Source organism: Vespa mandarinia, chromosome 2, assembly GCF_050613455.1.
Source record: "Vespa mandarinia isolate Hongniang chromosome 2, ASM5061345v1, whole genome shotgun sequence".
Classification (NCBI taxonomy): Eukaryota; Metazoa; Arthropoda; class Insecta; order Hymenoptera; family Vespidae; genus Vespa; species Vespa mandarinia.
Window position 1 is genome coordinate 8,566,311 of NC_140811.1, and position 20,118 is coordinate 8,586,428.

At 30.1% G+C, this 20,118-nt stretch overlaps 3 protein-coding genes and 1 pseudogene across 17 annotated transcripts; 1 reads left to right on the forward strand and 3 right to left on the reverse strand.

Moving 5' to 3' along the window:
• Positions 1–352: 352 nt before the first annotated feature.
• LOC146873187 (uncharacterized) lies at positions 353–3,533 on the reverse strand. The gene is made up of 2 exons (XM_085664721.1): positions 2,603–3,533; positions 353–2,529 (listed from the first exon to the last, which is right to left on the reverse strand). Exons 1-2 carry the CDS (start codon positions 2,630–2,632, stop codon positions 871–873), a joined length of 1,689 nt encoding a protein of 562 aa, XP_085520847.1. The 5' UTR covers positions 2,633–3,533; the 3' UTR covers positions 353–870.
• Positions 3,534–4,191: 658 nt separating this feature from the next.
• LOC118439716 (uncharacterized) lies at positions 4,192–7,737 on the reverse strand. Its single transcript, XM_085664720.1, has 4 exons — positions 7,507–7,737; positions 7,277–7,450; positions 6,986–7,198; positions 4,192–6,408 (listed from the first exon to the last, which is right to left on the reverse strand). The coding sequence occupies exons 1-4, from the start codon at positions 7,582–7,584 to the stop codon at positions 4,192–4,194; spliced, it is 2,682 nt and encodes an 893-aa protein (XP_085520846.1). The 5' UTR covers positions 7,585–7,737.
• A 288-nt stretch (positions 7,738–8,025) lies between these two features.
• LOC118451578 (histone-lysine N-methyltransferase SETMAR pseudogene) lies at positions 8,026–16,490 on the reverse strand (annotated as a pseudogene). 13 transcript variants are annotated; one of them, XR_014983800.1, is made up of 6 exons: positions 15,426–16,343; positions 10,158–14,672; positions 9,936–10,088; positions 9,477–9,846; positions 8,309–8,447; positions 8,027–8,194 (listed from the first exon to the last, which is right to left on the reverse strand). The product of XR_014983800.1 is annotated as a histone-lysine N-methyltransferase SETMAR pseudogene, transcript variant X3 (transcript). The 13 variants fall into 13 exon arrangements; XR_014983801.1 differs by having other exon boundaries at positions 9,477–9,857; XR_014983804.1 differs by lacking the exon at positions 9,477–9,846 and having other exon boundaries at positions 8,029–8,194; positions 10,158–12,860; positions 12,940–14,672.
• A 191-nt stretch (positions 16,491–16,681) lies between these two features.
• Hpf1 (Histone PARylation factor 1) lies at positions 16,682–19,534 on the forward strand. 2 transcript variants are annotated; one of them, XM_035888283.2, is made up of 5 exons: positions 16,682–16,991; positions 17,910–18,470; positions 18,582–18,727; positions 18,796–19,034; positions 19,112–19,534. In XM_035888283.2, exons 1-5 carry the CDS (start codon positions 16,854–16,856, stop codon positions 19,408–19,410), a joined length of 1,383 nt encoding a protein of 460 aa, XP_035744176.2. In that variant the 5' UTR covers positions 16,682–16,853; the 3' UTR covers positions 19,411–19,534. The 2 variants fall into 2 exon arrangements, with proteins under 2 accessions (XP_035744176.2, XP_035744175.2); XM_035888282.2 differs by having other exon boundaries at positions 16,687–16,991; positions 19,109–19,532.
• The last annotated feature ends 584 nt before the right edge of the window (positions 19,535–20,118 follow it).

Consider the following 20,118-nt stretch of genomic DNA (forward strand, 5'->3'; position numbering starts at 1 on the left):
TACTCTTTTCTTTCTTCTGTCGGTGAGAAATTATTTCTTTTGTATTTTTCTTAAATAGAAAACAATGAAAAAGCAAAACGATAAATTTTTAAAAAGTATTATGTTACAAAGCTTTTATTAATGTTCTTTATTGATTTATACAGATTTGTTACAGCAAATTTAGATAAGAGGAATGATTTGTATATGTCTATATGTTTAACTCTGGAAAGATAAATGTTTTCCCGAGCCTTACCACTATTTTACCACTTAAATAGTACATATTTCACGTTTATGATCACCCATCCAAACGTGTCTGCATCTTACATTTCTATAATATCTATAAATACTGGAATAGTATGACAGTGTACGGGATGAAAATAAAACAGTTAGTTTTTGTAGATCAGTTATGATAGACACTCAACGAAATCTATTTAAATTTAGACTTGAGCATTTCTTAAAAACATTAATGGGATGTATATCGAATGTAGCATGTCCAATTAATCGCATTCTTACTAATAGTATTAAAATATAATGATAGAAACCAAATTAATCAGAGTTTAAACGCCTTTCGAAAACTAAGAATGCGTTAAATTAGCCATACGACAAGCGATACACATCAACAGTCGGTCCGTTCATCTTTCATTGAATTCACCTGACCAGTGGAGTGCTCATCATTGACTTAAACATGCTTGACCTTGAGAAAATCTATTCGTACTATATAAAAAAAATGCACTCGAGTGACCACAGAATCGATAGAAGGTGAACAAATCGACCATGAATGGTTGACAATTATCGATCCAGGAGACCGAACGTTGTAATTTAATAGATTCCGCAAAAACTGTATTAATTCTCGCCTTTAGTTTTTTTTCATATCCCATAATTAATAGCGTCTCACGATTTTGTATTTTTCTTCTTCTTGCAAGGAGGTTTCCTCACGCAAGGGGTCGTTTTTATAGGACAGTAGTAAGTTGGTAAACAACAGGGATACTTGTCTTTGATGGGACAAGGTCGACCAGGTTTGACCTTTACATCATTTTTATGAGGAGGACAAGGACAAGGTCCTGGATGTATTTTTGCTGGAGGTGGACAAGGACATAATGAAATGGGTTCAGTAGGAGGATCAGGTAACGGCGGTGGTGTACACACTTCTTTTTTTGGCTTGATAAGTTTTTCGTTGCAAACGGGCTCATTGTTTTCAGAGTCGGCTGTAGGTGGACATATAGGTGGCGTTACCAATTTCGGTTGTGGACATTCAGTTGGTCCGTACACCATCTTATCTTGTTTCTTAATCTGAGTGATGATACACTTTCCTGCTCGAATACAACTTTTTGGACATACTATTTTCTCTTCTTTTTCTTTATCCTTGTCCTTTTTCTTTACTGGTTCGCAAATGACCTTTTCTGGATAACATTCAACATCTCTTTCCTTACAAGGTTTGCTACAGCTTTCCTTCTTGAGTTTACATATTTCGCTCACTGACTTGCAATCTTTCTCAGAATCGGAATTAAATTTCCCAAGCAATATGCACGAACTATGTAGACTTCTGGAATGAAGCATCTGCGTTTGAATAGTACGAAATTTTATATGATAGGTGGACATACGTTGAACTTCGTTTTTTCGTATGTCGAACAAGAATTTGGGATAACAAGGAACGTCCTTGAAATATTTAGCTTCGATATTTTGAGATGGTGAACAGGAACATGGTAGGGATAGTTTTGAGTAAAGACAGACATAACATGGTAGTAGAGATCGACAAGGAGGGAGTGGCGAACACTCTGGGCTAGATGAACAAGATTGTAAAGGAGGTCGTGGAGGATAAGATAGTGGCTTTAAGCATAGATTCGGTCGACAGAGTGGACAAAGTGATGAAAAACAGCTGCAAGATAGTCGACAAGGACAAAGCTCACAAAGTGAAGGTAAAGGATGTTTCTTTTGTAATGAACATTTTAAGAATTTCGGACACTTCGGCAGAGGTGATGTAGAAAATGGTACGCTTTGAATCGGACATTTTGATCTTTTGGGATGCTTAGGAAGTTGTGGTGGAGGAGGTGATGCAGGAATTTTATTGAGTAATGTCAGCAGTTTAAGTAGGGGAAGACATTTTCTATAACAAATCTTTGGCGGTGATTGTTTTGAAAATTCCGGGTAAGGACAAGAGCACAATAGTGGACAAGGAATCCATAGTAAATCGGAACAATCTGTATTCACTCGACAATAGCAAGGTGGTATCAGTGAAATACATTTTTCGGCCTGTGGACATGGTTTTGCTTGTTGATACGATTGTCTGCATGGACCACTGTTTGAACATAGTGAAGAGTTCTCTGGTTGGCATAGAGGTGATGGTGCTAGATTCGACGATTTCGAGAAACTCGACGTACAAAAGATTTGTAGTAAGGTCGTTGATGTGGAAGAAGCAACAGCATTATTTAATTGTGTCTTCTTTATAAGATGTTTCAAAGCAAGTCCATTCTTCAATGCCATAAACGTTGGCTTTAGAAGAAAAATCGTCATTCGTTGAAACAATCCATCCAGTTTTAAATCACGGATTATCTACGATTCAAGCAAAAAGGAATATTTGTTTTCCATGTTCTTTTTCTCCATTCACGCCGTTGCCTCCACATACCCTCTGTCTTTCTGCTGACTTAGCAATCATCCGGTTCGCAATTTTCCGTTCTGCACGGTTTCTTGGGCGGGCATTTAACGCAGAATGGTTTTTTTTCAGGACGCTGTTTTGGAGGATAACCAGGTGGACCTGCTGGCGTACAGGGGCCTTTCGGAGCTTCACAAGGACTCCTTCTTGGCCAATCAGGTGGACCCTCACCGCAGTCAGATTCACCCAATCTTATTTCCATATTCTTCACCAACCTGTGATTGTTCTGCGCGACACGTAGAGTGGAAATTCGATAGGTATCTATTTTGTGTATTATTTTGACTTTTTTTAAACGACCCCTAGATGCCTCTAACCCACCTCCCTCCTACATTCCAAAAGAATTCATCGATCTTTCTTCACACAAAGAGCTGTAGAGATAAGAATGCCCAAAGAAGAAAAAAGGAAAGAAAAAAGTGGTTAATGGACGTTAGGCTCGGGAAAAAGAACAACAAAACAATGACTATCACACGATACAAATAATTAAAGTAAATAACAATTTAAAACATAGTAGGAATGACGTGTCTTCGATTCGTGTTGTTTAATCGATTATTCGTCTGTTCCATATCATCGGTTTTATAATCTTTCGCATGTTCATCTTTAACTACCGTTTCAATGACACTCTCATTGTGTCCCACGTGAAATATTTTTTTCTTTAATTCCGACGACTTTCCAACGAGAATTTGAAGTTTTTCAAAAGTTTTGTCGGAGATATTCTTTGATATAAACGCATCTTGATTAGTGATAACAATATTATTAACAACTCGTCCTATGTCACCTTCCGTCGTAGCATTATTGGACATCAAAAACGTTGGCATGAACTTATCGAGCTCGTCTTCTCGAGATGATGACTTTGAACTTCCTTTTCGCGTGGAATAATATTCATCCTCGTAATCAGTACCCTCGGGAAAGTAGTCATCGTTAATTGATCTGTCTCCGGTGCTTTGATTTGATTCATCCTCTCCTTTCTTTGTAGATGATGAGCATCGAATTTGGTGACTCGCAATCGTTAAAGAATTCGCTCGTTCCTGAATGACAGGCCAAAAGCTGTTCTTACCGATCAATTATCTCTTTCTTTTCTCTATTTTTTTTTTTTTTAATTATATTTATGCATTGCGATTGTGATCTTATTTCTACGCTTTTTGTGTATTTTAACCCGCCCAACATCATATCAAGAAAGAGGCAGAAGGGAGGTGGAGTCACAGCGACGTTTTGATTATCGATTGATTTATTAAAATAAATCCATTTGACCTTATGGTAGAAAGAGAGAGGCCTTCGAGATATAACTTAAAATTAATGTTTAATGTATGATCGTAAGATTATATTCTTATAATAGGATTCTTAATAAAAGAAAAAGTATACGTACGATTTCAACATACTTCGGCTCCTCATATTTAATATTCATACTTCTCGTGTTTGATTGTAGCTGAAATCATATAAATAAAAAAATAGTTTGTACTTACGTATGTATTTCTATATTTAAATAAATTTTTCACAAGATACATATTTTGACATAAGTGAAGTTCATAAGATTTGGTTTAATTAATATTATTGAATATCAGGAGTTAATCTTCTATGTTATAATTTATACCGAAAGTGTCAAAATTATACAATTTTGGTAATTCCACATTCGTTTCTATTCGTTTAATATTCGATTTTTTTTTAATATCTACTTCCTCCGTTAACACATTTTTATCGGGGAAAAGAAACTTCAAATATTTCTTCTTAAACATCTTCTCGTATAAAAACTCGTCCTTAAAATAATAAATTGAAGACGTTTTGCATTTTTTTTCACCGCCTTTAGTATCATCTGGACATCCAGGTGCTCTAATAACTGGAGGACATTGTTTCTGTACACAAGTATCATCAGTCTTTTTAATTTCTGGACATTCTATTTTTTTTGATATGCAAGAATTACGTTTGGGACGAGGATCTGATGTGGCACAAGTCTTTTTCTTTTTACATGGATCAGGCTTGGGACAAGGATCTGGTTTCTTACATGGATCTGGCTTCTTACATGGATCTGGTTTCTTACATGGATCTGGTTTCTTACATGGATCTGGCTTCTTACATGGATCTGGTTTCTTACATGGATCTGGTTTCTTACACGGATCTGGCTTCTTACATGGATCTGGCTTCTTACATGGATCTGGCTTCTTACATGGATCTGGCTTGGCACAGGGATCTTTCTTACATGGATCTGGTTTGGCACAGGGATCTGGCTTCTTACATGGATCTGGCTTCTTACATGGATCTGGTTTGGCACAGGGATCTGGCTTCTTACATGGATCTGGTTTGGCACAGGGATCTGGCTTCTTACATGGATCTGGTTTGGCACAGGGATCTGGCTTCTTACATGGATCTGGTTTCTTACATGGATCTGGCTTCTTACATGGATCTGGCTTCTTACATGGATCTGGCTTCTTACATGGATCTGGCTTCTTACATGGATCTGGTTTGGCACAGGGATCTTTCTTACATGGATCTGGCTTGGCACAGGGATCTTTCTTACATGGATCATGTTTATCACGACATCCTTGGCTTTCCTTGAGACATGTACATGGATCCTTTGGAGTTTTATTGAAGGACGAATATAAGTTCCTTTCTAAGCAATCATTTAATACTCCTTCGTTTACATCCGAGAATAAATTCGTAGTCGAATCAGCTGATGACGGACGCAGCTTGAAGAAATCGTCCAAATGATACGAATTAACGCTTGAACTTGAATTTGATTGTTTTTTAATTATCTTCATTTTCCTCACATTCTCCAAAAGAGATCTTACGGCAGAGGACACTCTTTCCACGGGTCGCAATTTCTTGCAGAAATTATTTTCTGTCTCATTGCTTTGAAAAACTGATAATGATTTTTTATTTTCATTAGAAAAATGGTCTACGTTCTTGATAATCATCTGAACTTCCATCGAAGAACGTTCTAGAGATTCTTTTTGAAACTCACACTTTTCTTTCCTCGTGTAGAAATCACCGATAAATGTTCCAGAAAGATCCTTCAGATTCTCCATTGATAGAATTACGTGATTTAAAGGTACTATCTCTGATATAGACTTACTTTTCAAATTAATCATTTTCTCATCTTCTATATTAATTCTCTTAAAATTCGTATTACATTTTTTATCATTCTTGATAATGTCATAAAATCTTGGCTTAGTTTTTGCATTGGCTGCAATAAAACGTTTCAATTTTATAGAGTCATCATTTTGTATATTTCCGCCATCTAATACTTTCGAGAGAAACCAAGAAGATCTAGCTTTATCATTTGCTTTACTAAAATCATATAATAGCCTAGACTTTCTATTGGTGAACGTTGCTGGCACAGTCCAATCCTTCAATTTGTTCTTTACATTTGTTTTATATACAAGTTCTTCGTCCTTTCGTTGTTTTTTATCGTTATTTCTCTTCATACATTTATCCATATGAATTTTCAACTTTTTTTCGTTCATCAAATGCAAAGTGAAAAATCTATCTTCAGCTTTTTTGAAAGGTGTGATCTTTACAATTGGCGCCACCATGGCCAACGTCTGAACTTTTTTCTTATGACATCGCTTGGATATCGACTTTTTCATAAGTTTTTTTTCTTTTTTCTTCGAAGAAGTGGAGAACGTTGTCGTGTTCGCGTACGGATCTATCGGTCGAAGTAACCACTCTGTCATCTCATTTAGGATGTCATTTTTCTGGCGGACTCGTCGCATCGTGTTGTTGTGGGCCATTTCATCTAGGATTCGTGTCATCATCGATCTTAACTTGCTGGTGCACGTGTCGCCCGCCTGGGGACAGACGTAGAGACGATGTCAAGAATCATTTTTGCTGTTTTTATTGTTTGGTTCGGGCAATCGTTTCTACGTTCATGATATATCGTTTGTTTGTTTTGTTGTTTGTTTTATTTTATTTTTTCATCGTCGTCCTAAAAACTCGGTATATCGAATAACCATTGATGTTTATAAAATGCAAAGAATTCTTTTCCATTTTCTTCGCTTCTTTATACAAATTTCCATTTTCTTGCCACTTTTAGCTGATCCAGTTTCTAGAATATTCACTCATTTTTATTTTATATACCTTTAAAATTGATGCTTACTAGGAATCGTGGATGTAATACCGATCTTTTTCTGTTTCCTTCAATATTATCATAACTATTTCGATTCCTCATTATTGATTGCCATTACACTTGTTTTTAAAACAAACTTCAGTTTTGTCATTCATTTGCGAATAAAAATTCATTTTGAATAAAATTTCATTTCAAACGAATTTGGAATTACAAATACGTTTTTCTATTTGTTATATACCCCTTGATTTTTTATTTTATAATCAAAATTGAAAAAAAACTAAAAATGATATACTTCTTACCTTCGACGATGTAAGACGTTGATTTACTACTCGTGCTTCTTCGCCGATCGGCAAACAATGTAAAGCTTCTACGAGTTTATTGATATCAGTTTCGTTAACTTTCAGTTGATCAGCTAGGTAGGGTAGCTTGTTATTTTCCTTCATCATTGAATCTTGCTTCGATGTTGTTTCATACGACCGTGATTTTTTCATCAATGTTAATATTCGTGAATTCTGTTTTGAGATGGTCATTAATTTAAATTATTTTTTAAGCTATATAAATATTTGGAAAAATCATTGAAAAATTCTTACTTGGCCATAAAATGATTCAGTTCCATTGAAATGATGCACTCTGTTCTGAGTAAATAAAAATCTTTTATTAATACCAGCCACATCATAAATAGGAATGGTATTTAATGTTGAATGTTGTCTCGCTAATCGTGATGCGTTTGGATTGACTCCCTCAATTGTCCCAATCAGTGTAACCTGCAATTAATTTTGAGAATAATTTATCATATTTTAGGAGAATATTTTGTATTTACCTTTAAATTATCTTCGCCAGCGTAATATTTACGCTGACTGAAAGATTTAACAACGGATTTAGCGGCTCGGGAAAACATTGTTAAAATCTTGTGGGAATTACTTGAAATTTTTTTAACGCCTTCATAGGGCGTCCGTCTGATCCAAACTAAATAAAATTGTTTCTAAACATTTGTTATTAAATGACGATCACAATTTTGCTAATGCAATTGTTTAGAACAAATTCAAGAGCTATCGAGTTGTCATGTATGATAATCATAATGAAATCATTTTTTGTTTTCTTCTTCTGTTAAGAAACATTTTACCATGTTATGGTAAATATTTGTAATCAGAAGATATTGTAGAGTTCCTATATTACCACTTTTAGAGAGAAGTACAGATTACTTAACATAACAATGCAATATAATAGGATTAAAAATATAAAATATAAAATACGATTATATATTATACAACATTATTTTTTATTTCCAAAATATAAACTGTTTATGTTAAAAAAATATCAGACAGCATAATTTTTACATATTACATTCTTAAAATATAAATATAGTATGTAAAATATATATACTATTCCTAACTGTTCGATTCTGATTATATATTAACATTTTGAACAATTTCGTTATAAACTTTTTCCTTCATCCTATGTTTTTGCAGATGCCAAGAACTTGAGATTAGGTCTTTGGGATTCATCTTCTGAAAATAGAAAATTGAATACTTTTTCCTATCCGTCATTTTGAAACAATAAAAAAGATTAATGTTGTTTTATATTTAAATTTTTCTAAATCTTTCTGATATTAATATACTTACTGTACATTCTCCAACAATTCATCCTTTTGTTTCTACTTTTTCATTTGCAAAATCTCACCATACTTCCAAAAGTAATACTTTATTTTTTTGTTACCATTTGAACACAATGCATCGTTCCGATATTCAAACATTCTAGGAGCTAAAATAATAATATTAACAGTATCTTCCAATGGAAAATTAGCTAATTCATATTTAACATAGGCTATCCAAACCTGTAATGTATTATGTTAGAATATTTATAAATTAATAAACAATTTTGGTTTATTTTAAGATATATAATCATATCATAAAATCAAACTCATTTTAAGTAATAAAAATAATAGAGGAAAAATTATTTGATTAATAAAGAAACAATACAAATTTAATTATACTTAGTTGTAATTTCTAGAAATATGATTTATCTTGACTAAAATATAATTAATTCATAAATACTTCCAGTACAATTAATGTCTCCTAATAAAGTTTCTAATTCTGCAAACTAAATAGACATTATAATAAGTAAATAAATATAAATGTGACTATAGGAAAAATAATTTACTTTCATCATTGTTGTGCATTTATCAGGTCCAAATTCACACATGAACACAAAATCCTACATCTATCAAATTGTTACATCTATCTAAGTTGTATCTTTAAATCAATGTAACTATAACATAGTTTATTTTTGAGACAAACACATAATGCTATACACTATATTACAAAATGTAATAATTTAATATTAATAAATAATACAAAAAAAATTGTTATAATAATAACATACTAATGTTTTTTTTTGCTAGAGCTAAATTTTTTTGCTATACTTTGAAATATGCATAAAATAGCCATATCTTATAAAATGTGAAGTGTTTATGTGGAATAAATTCTAAATATTAAAAAATTAAAAAATAAAAAATATTATGAAGTTATATCTTATATAACAATGATTTTACATAAGATAAGCTATACATGTATATTTGATGGCATCTATCTATATTTTTCATATCAAATTCTTCATACAAAGTATAATTCATCCATAGAGAGATATATTGTCTCTAATATTGCTTCTTTTATAAAAAATTTGTTTTATGAAAAGAATCTGTAATGTTACTATAGAATTTAAAAAATTTAAGTATTCATTACTTTAGTAGGAAGGAACATTAGCTATAACTCATTCATATGTTTTTCTTACTTCTTTAATATCAAGATTTCCTTTGGATTCTATTAATGTCAGATAATCGAATTAAGCATCATAGAAAGATTTTTTCTATTTTCTTATTCATATTGATATTTTCTTTTGCTAATTATTACATCTTCAATGCCTATTTAAAAATTGTATAAAATTCACGAAAACAAAAAAGTTAACAGCACGTTCATAAACTTTGTGAAGCCGAAATTCTCCTCCAAGACACTTTATCCAATATTTTACATCAAGATGAACTATTATAAAACGTTCATATATCTTCCTTGCTCTTTATATCTCTTTATATAGTAAATCAAATTTAATATACTTGGTATATAAGATTCCCAATCTATTCAGTGCTCAAAAACTTGACATGCTCCTATAATAAATCTTTATAAAATCAAGTTACATAATAAAAAATAATTCCTAATTTTATATCAAATCTTGTCATTAACAAAACAAACTTACCAACAATACTTTCTAACATTTCCCCTACATATGCATACTTGTACCAAAACTGATATGCATATGTTTGAAATTGTAATTGCATGATTCTATAAATTTCTAGCATAATTTATTTTCCAATTTTGCATTTCCATGTCAATATACTTATATATCTATCTATAATCAATACATCTATAATCAATACTTAAAGTATTTAAATATATAGATCTAAAAGAAATTACATACAAAACTTTAAAATACTTTTAATTATTTGCGGTTGTATATTCTTTAAGCATAGGAATCGTACCAGTCGTTATCATTTTTAGGTAGTGCACGCTTACTCAATTTTTGGTTAAAAACGTATAAGTCTTATTCAAAAGAATGTATTTAAGCTGTATGTATATTATTTATTATGTCCACATTCCATATTTAAAAAAAATTTTTTTTTGGTATGATATATTTCAAAGCAAGATCCAATGTGCAATCTCGGTTTTCTTATACATTTTTCACAGTGATATTCGGATTCTTTTCTTTGACCTTTTTTCCTATCAGAACAGACGAAATATTCCTTGCTCCGACCTCCTTGATTTCGTTGTAGAATATGTAATTTTTCGTTTAATCATTCTTCTTTATCTAAGGTTGATAGTTTACCATGCGAAGCCTAAAATCCGTCACGAACCTAAATTATCCACCAATTGATCTATCAATTTTCTAACAAATTTTAGATGTCATGTGGGTGTCTTGTCTTCTTGTTTATTTGTACGTTTATTTGTACAATATATAACTATTCACAGAACAAATTTCTAAATTCCAAAAAATTACTTTTTTTCACGAAATTTCCAAAAAATGGATGTACGATATTAGTCAGCTCGGCCGACACCGTCTATATGTTTATTATATTCGGCGATTACTTTTAGTTTCTGTTTTGTAATTATATCAACTTTTGGTGAACTTGTATTTATTATTACCATTTTTTTGTGTAATATGTACTTAGTGACAATCCTTTTGTCTTTCCATAATAGTAGCAATGTTTCTCCAAATCGACAATCAAGAACATTCATGTTACTAAATATAAGTTTTTGTACTGTGGGGACTATGTATTTTCGGTTTTGGTTTATTATTCCAGTAATATAACATTTTAGTTTCAATAATTCATGCACCAACGTTATACTTGCACAAAATCTATCAGTATAAATATAACCTCATGGATCAGGATTGATTCAATAATTTTTTATAGAGGTGTAATATAATTTTTGCAGTTATTGGAAGATCATGTATCAATGATTCTGTAGTAGAACTGCTATAGTATGGTAAAAGTGAATGTATATAAACGGTGTTAGAGTCCGCTAATATATAAATGCGAATTTTCCATTCTGTTGGTTTTTTGGGGTGGTAACAAAACTAATTCTTCCTTTGACTTTTATGACAGATTCATCAATTGAAATCTTTTTATTTGGAATAACATAGTCTTTGAATGTAGCCTTCAATATAATTTAACAAGTTGCTGGATTTTTGAATTCTTATTCTAATGCTTCTATCATTTGAAGTATTTATATTTAAATGTAACATCCAATAAATTTGGAAAAGCCTTTTTCTCCAAAATATGTCCAAACAAATTATATTTTCGAGTTATGTTGATGCAATCAGTAAACTTTCATATCTGGCAATTTTATAATACCCATGTTGAGTATCACACCTACAAATGGTTGTATTCTGACACAATCACATCTATCCAATTATCCCATATCGACCGACGTGATAATACTTTGTCTACAATTGTTGTCCTGGCATACCGATTTATTTTCTCTACAATATTTTAAAGCAACTCGTCAGTAAAAAAATCTGATGAAAAAGACTGGCTCTGTGCATGTTGCAGGAACTTGTGCATTTGGACTCCTAGATTCTGCTGAAAAATCTATTTTTAATAAATCGACATTTTCGTGTGTAACATCTTGGTATATATGATTCTCATTTGGAATATTACTTCCTAATGTTACTTCAATATCGTTGTGAGTTAAATGTAATTGCATTATATGTTTTCTTCTAAGCATTATAATATCGCTATCAATATCTGAGTTATCATTGAAATTATCATCATTGGACAATAATTGGGCTCACCACGATAATCTTTATAAAATTCATCATCACTGCTTTGCATATCTTTATAATTACTAGGATTGCATCTCATTTTAGACATTTTAGAGCATAATTTTTACAAATGTAAGAAATAAGATAAATAACAATAAATACTAAAAAAAATAAAAGATAATAAATGTCAATAATACTGAATCTGAAATACTAAAAAAATAAAAGATAATAAATGTCAATAATACTGAATCTGTTGATTGTGCGATGATTTGAACTGAGTAATGACTGTTTCTTCAGACAAAACGAAGTTTTTATAGATGAGTGAAGAGTATGTTAAGATAAACAGTGTTATGTTTCACTGCCTAAATTACCGTCACATACTTGTGTCAAAAATATCTGATATGACAGCAACGGTAAAGCAGCCTTGCTGGAAACATCCTAGGGTTCAATCACAAAGAGTTAATACAATTAATGCTACAAAATTAAAAATTTCTTCTACTTTAACCACTTGCGCTGGCGATTAATTCATAGATGTACGTGTCAAAACGCTGCAACTCCCCATGAGGCGTCATTTGTAATTCATGAATATTGTCATATTCTACTTTTATTTTCAATGTCTTTCCATATCCATCCCTTAGATTAATTTCACAATTTTTCACATATTTCCTCAGATATGATTCTATTCTATTTTCGTCATAAAAAGTGATTCAACATCACTTCCAAAGTGGAAAAACAATTTTATCGCAATCACAATCACTATCACTATCTTTACTATTTTAATTAGTTATTTCCTTTATATTTATCGAAATAATATCACTAAGTTTACTGTCGCTCTCTGTTTTACAATATGGATTGAAATTACTAAAATAAAACAAATGTATTATTTGATTTGACTGGCATATAAGAAAATGTATTGGGAATTGTAAGAATTTTGAAATACATTTTTATGTGATATTATATCGATTACTCCACGTAACGGAGTGCACTCCGAAATTGTACTTCGATAACGATTCCAGTCAACGTGCCATGCATGTGATTTTTATTATTGCAATAACTGCCTATCGACATGTACAATATGTCGTTGGCAATTTTTAAACAAAAATATCTTGACATACATGTCTTTCCAACATAAATGGTTAAGTATCTTGATCTCTCTACTTGTTTCTTGAAATCAATTTGTCTACTGAGCATATTTTATGCAGTTAGTTATAATTAATAGCTTTTTATATTTCAAACAATGTTTATTACACCAAATACATGCCATTTTGATCAATTACTTTTTGCCATTTTTGAGGTAAAATCATAATCCCGTCATTGTAGAATTTCTTTTTTTTCTCCACAAAAAACTTTGACAAGTAATTTTCACAGGCCTCTTTTGAAGCCAGCTTTGCACTATTAAGGGAATTCTGCAAAGACCGAAACAAATGGTAGTCTGACGGTGCAAGGTCAGGACTATACGGTGGATGCATTAAAACTTCCCACCCAAGCTCTCTCAATTTTTGATAAGTCATCAATGATGTGTAGGGCCTGGCATTGTCATGATGGAAGATGACACCTTTATTATTGATTAATTCCGGTCGTTTTATTTCGATTGCTTGACGTAATCTTTCCAGTTGTTGACAGTAGAGATTAGAATCAATTGTTTGACCGGACGGCAGCAACTCATAGTGAACAATTCCTTTGCAATCCCACCACACACATAACATCACTTTGTTTAACGCCAATCCTTGCTTTGACCATGATGTTTTTCGTACATCGTTGTCGTACATGATCCATTTTTCGTCGCCCGTAATGAGCCGCTTCAAAAATGGTTCGATTTCGTTCCGTTTTAACAACGATTCGCAGATGGAAATTCGATTCATTAAATTTTTCATTGTTAAATCATGTGGCACCCAAACATCGAGTTTTTTTTTGTATCCAGCCTTTTTCAAATGGTTTAAAACTGTTTTATGGTCGATGTTTAGTTCCTTAGCGACATGATGACTACTAATGTGCCGGTCTTGCTCAATTTTTTTCATGATTTCATCGACTTTTTCAGTTATTGGCCGACCAGAGCGAGGTGCATCATTTATATCAAATTTTCCAGATTGAAACCGCTTGAACCAGATTTGCACCACACGTACTGATACTGCATCAAGTCCATATACATCACAAATTTTTTTAGCAGCCTGAGTCGCATTCGTCCCTTTTTTGTAAAAAAATTTCAAAACATGTCGAATTTCTTCTTTTTCACTCATTTTCAAGACGTAATAACTTTTAAATAAATAAACAAATATATCATAATCTTTCTAAAAATAGTGATGTCACTTTACAAATGCATGCAATTACTAAAATTATATAACTGTAATGTCATCTGCCATGAGAATACGAAGAAACTTTTTCTTTAACCCAATATATGATTCCTATGTGTCTTCATACGTTTTTCATTTCTAATATTGATAATCAATCTCCATTCATGGAGATTTGAGATATTTTGTGGCTGAGAAGGAATATTTATAAATGAATTGTTCTTTAAATAAAATTCTAGATAGGTTTAACATTATAGAATAAAGATTTTAATGTTATTCTTATAAGAGGTAAAATTTCTTGATCTCTCTCTTTCTCTCTTTCCTTTGCTTCTCTTAATAGTTGTACTGTTATGATTTAAATTTCCACAGGTGCTTTGTTTTTAGTCTAAAAAAGATATAAATTGTGAATAAGTATTATAGTTAAATGGTATGTGTTATAAATTATAATTATAATATAAGATATACTAATACAGTCCTGAACAAAAAATTAACTTCCACTCAACATTTTTATTTATTTTTGAAGATATATGCAGGAAAATACATATTTTGTCCTATATATTGGACATGTAAATATACGAAAAATCGCGTTTGTAGAATACATTTTACTAAAGTTATAAAAAAAAAAAATGTAAATAGAAATTAAAGTTGGTAGGACAAAGTAATAGCACATTATATAAAAAATATATCTACATAACGAATAAATAATTTATTAATATTTTGTGATACATCCTTTCTTTTGTAATAATTCAATCAGATTTGGTATTGATTTGTATAATTTAAAAATTTGTTGTGATACATTAATTCTACAATTTTTGATTTTAATTCTTCTATTGTTCCAAATTGTCTTCCTTCTGTATAAATATTTCGGATTAATTCGGACTAAACATTTTCTATAATATTTAAATCTGGAGAGTATTCAGGCCAGACTAGAACTTTCTTTTTAGCAGAAAAATAATTTTGTACAGATTTAACTGTATGAATCGACGCATTATTCTGTTGGAATATTCAATTGTTCCATATAATGTGAACAGTATGTTCTTCCAATTGATCATTTATTAATTTGATATACATTTGACTGTTTATGGTCTTATATAAAATTTATATTTATTCTATTATGGTATTCAATTCCAGTTCATACCATTACAATTTCTCGCTCCATTTATCGATGACTTAAAATAAGTTCCTGTTTCGAAGATCATGGAAATAATAATGCCATCCATCTGGACCATCTAAATTAAATTTTTTCTCATCACTAAAAATAACTTTTCTCCAATGTTGTTTCCAATGATTTTTTGCGAACATTAAGCGTTGTCCTCTGCTGTACATATGATGTTAATGGTGCGCGTTTCTTTAGTTTCCAATGTTTACAAAATACGTTAGACATTTTTTATGTTATAATACTTGCAGCTTTAGCAATTTCTCTTGCAGTTTCTTTGGAATTAGAAGCTTTCCGTAAAGAAGCTTTTTCTTGTCGTTCTGCCAGAATTTGTTCTACAATGGTATTTTTTTTCCATAATTTTTAGAATACTTTAATAAATTAAGTATTGCCTTACGACTTCTACTGAATAGTTTTACAATTTTTGAGATAAGGTAATTTTTTAATCGTAATACTAAAATTCTATTGATTTCACTTTTATTTAGTCTTTCTTCGACCTATTTTCAAAATTTAATAGAAATTAATAAACCACAACATTGCTACAAACATATTCTATACTTATATTTTCGTAGACACCTGAATAACAACTAAAGAAAGAAATTTAATAAGTGGAAAGACCTCATGTGTGTTATCACATTCCAATAAAGCGATTTTCTATATGTACGTATAACGAGATCGATAAAACAGAGAGGGAAAAAGTTTCCTGCTTCCATCTTCAGAAATAAATAAAAATGTTGAGTGTGTTATCACTTTATCTCGGACTGTATATAATATATAATCATTTTATTTTAATTATTTTAGGTATTTTTTATGATTTTTTCCATGATGATGGTTGATTAAATCCGATTTTCTATATAACAAATTCAATTACAGTTATTCTAACCAAACAGACAGAACATTACTTACACTTTTATAGAAACAGTACAATATCATATATTATTTTGGCGGCTAATTTGATTTTAATCATATATACATAAGCTATATTCTATAGATAGATAAATGAACGTAGTTATTTTGGATTAAAATATATTTAAAAACCCATACTTTCAAAACACAATTCTCTTGCAATTTTTTTTTGTATAATTTTTTTTTTTACAAGTACTAAACTTCGCTGACGACCAAACCATCTCGGCAATTATAGTTCTTTTTTTGATGTCCGACTACAGCGTCAGAGCATTGGAACATCACAGTAGTTCTTATCTTGCACACCATGTTCGCTATAGTATTTCTTATATTTCATTGAAATTATGGTCAGTAGAGGGCGCGCTCTGTAGTTTATAGATTTACAGCGAAGATATCAACCGTCGAAAATTCTTATAAAAATATTTCTTTTTTAACTGCCTTATAAATGTGCAGTATAAAATAATTATTTTATTTTTCACTATTTTATATCTCATCTTTTTTGTTATAATGTCAGAAGATTATAAAGATAAAGCGTTTCTTGCTTACAAAAATGATTCACGAATACCTTGTCGATATGGCGCGAAATGTTATCAAAAAAATTCATTGCACCATAATAAGTATAAACACCCTTTTTCGACTAAAAAAGTATGATATCATTTTTATTATTTTTAATATTATAAACTTTATTATTTTAGTATTATATTTAATATTATAATATTATATGTTTATTATCTTTTAATATTATAAAAATATAAGATATATTTTTTGAAGGCTTTTTACATATTATCAACAGATTTTCTTATACAAGGTTTAGCATGTAATTGAAAGCTGTTCGATTACTACGTAAATAATGATTTTAATGAAAAATGTTTCAGATAAAAGTTGAATGATTACAAACATAATTTGACGTGATTAGTTTTTTGGTAGAAGAATGCGTAAAAGATATATAAAAATCAAATTTGTTATTTTTAAGTGGAATCATATATTTTTTATTACATTAGTCGATCCAGCTTATAATTCTGTATAAAAAGATATTAAATTATTTATGTTAAAAAACCATTAGTTTAGGAGATATTTTAATTTCGATAAGGAACTATGTACATTAAAGTGTAGTGAGAATAATAGTAAATAAATATTAGTAATAATAGTTTCTTATTGTTCTTATGATTATATTAAAATATCTCTTAAACTAATCATTTTTCAACATATATGGGTTAATCCTTTTTTATAGAAATTGTCAAGCTTTATTAACTAAAGCATTAAAAAACATATGATTCCGTTTAAGAAACCAAAGTTAACATTCATATAACTTTTATATGTTCACTTGTACAAAAAAACTAATATTAAAATATACTCCCCTCAAAATTTAACTTCTTTTTAAAATGTTTTTAAAATCATTACTTATACAGTAATTGTAATGATTTCAGTTACATATTTCACTCTGTATTTCAACATTAATTCTATGATAATCATATTTTTTGATTTTGAATGTATAACTACAATACTAATTTGTTGAGGTATCAAAAATATATATTTATAAAAATATATTTTATTTATTTATAGAAAGAAGCCAAAGTTAGTCAAAAAATATTAATTGGGAATAAAAGAAAATTTGAAGAAATAAATGATAATAAGAAAAAAGCAGATTCTGTTTCTGTTTCGAGTAAAATTCAAAAAGTTAAGACTAATGTTCCTAATGCTGATGTAAATAATTCAGAACATACTGATAATATAGAAACAGATAATGAACATTTAATTACAACATCAAATAATGAGAAAATGGTTGAAGACAATATAGAAGAAATAAAAGAAAAATCTTGTGCCTCACTTGATAATAGCAATCAGACAGACAGTGATGATTCTTGTATAATATTATCTCCAAATTGTATGAAAGAAAATATTAAAAATTTATTCTTAGTTCAAATGCCAGAAGATTTCTACCAATTTTATGAGTTTTGCAAACTTATTTCCAACAATGCAGCATTAAGGGCCCTAAAATCCGTTCATCTCAATCTCGTGGGTCCTTTCGATATTTTAGATAATAAATTAAAAAGTTTTAAAAATAAAGATAAAGAAAAATATCTTGGACATTGGAGATATTATTATGATCCACCAGAATTTCAAGTATGTGTTAAAATAAATATTTAAATACAGTTATTTTCAAAATCTTTAATAAATAATTAAAAGCATCATAATGAGTTTTTGTCATTATGTATATATTCATCTCTTTTATAGACAATTATTGCAGGACAAAAAGATGGTTTACATCTTGGATATTGGAGAGATGAGCCTAATGAAAAGCCAATATTTGTAGTAAAAAATAAAGCAGATGTAAATTGTATAATACAACCTGAGGCAGAAAATATATTTGGTGCAGTTAAGTATGTATTCAAACATAAAATTTTTAACTTTCATACAATATTTTAAAATATTGTTTATATAATTGCAGTGTTTGTATCGAAGATGCATTGAAAACGGCTAATCTATTCGAAAAGACAAGTATATTACAACTTCAAAAACAATTAAAAGAATTTGCTCAGAAACATAATATAACTTTAGAAAGAAAAACAGACAAAATGATAAATCGAGAGAAGAAAGTCGTTACAAGGACATTTCATAAAGCTGGGATCGTTGTACCATATAATAAGAAAACACAATTGGGTTATAGAGAATTATCAGTGACTGATAGTAAGAAACTTCTACTCTATTTCTACTACATATCTATTTATAACTACAGTATAATTTTACTATTGATATTTTAGAAGAATTACAACAAATATTTAAGAAAATAGATGAGGCAGATTCCTTAGAAGAGCGTAAAAAAGCAATGTCTAAACTCGATGAAGTTGTACGCCTTGCAACAATAGCTGCAGATGAATGTGACTTCGGAACTTGTCTAGAATTGGCACATGATCTGTTTTCTAGTGGTAATGTGCATATTGAAAAGACAGCGTTGCAAATGTTTTCCATTGCTTACATGCATCTTAATCGTCTAGAATTTTTAGAAATAATTAAGGTACACTTGAAGAATAGAAAACGTGGTAATGACTTAACCGTCATTTAAAATTTTTCAAATCTTAAAATATATAATTTTAATGCAAGCTTTAATTAATTATAAATTCCAGATAATATACTTACGAAATTATTTAATAATACTTATGTAAGGCATACATCTATAATATTATAAGATTAAAAAAATATATATTTTAATAAATTTATTTAATAACAGTGATGAGAATTTATTCAAAATGAACTATCCGCTTTAATCTTAGAATAAATAATTAGAGGAAGACACATAGGTGTAACTAATTTTCTTAAAACTGAATTAAATAGATTTACTTTCTATATTTAAATCCTAGATATTTATTTCCAAATATCATATAAACATTTATAAAATTGTTTGTTGAAATATACTTTTATAATAAATTTTCTGAATTATTATCCTGAAATGTTAAGTTTCTAGTATCGGTTCTAACGAAATGAACCAAACATTTAATAGTATCGTATTACAAATTGGTTTATTAAGGTAATTGGTTTCTTATTTCCAAATCATCTCGAACAATTGAATTATTGATATTCTCAATGAATTTTATTCTTCATCTACAAACGAATGGCTGACCAAAATTATCGATGAGCTATAAATGTAAGTAACGTCATTAGAAGCCGAACGTAGCACGTGCCATCATCGAAGTAAAAAGCACAAGAAAATAGGGCGGTTACGAAGAAGAGTCGAGAGGAGAGGTAAGAACAGGATAAGAAAAAAGAAAAGAGA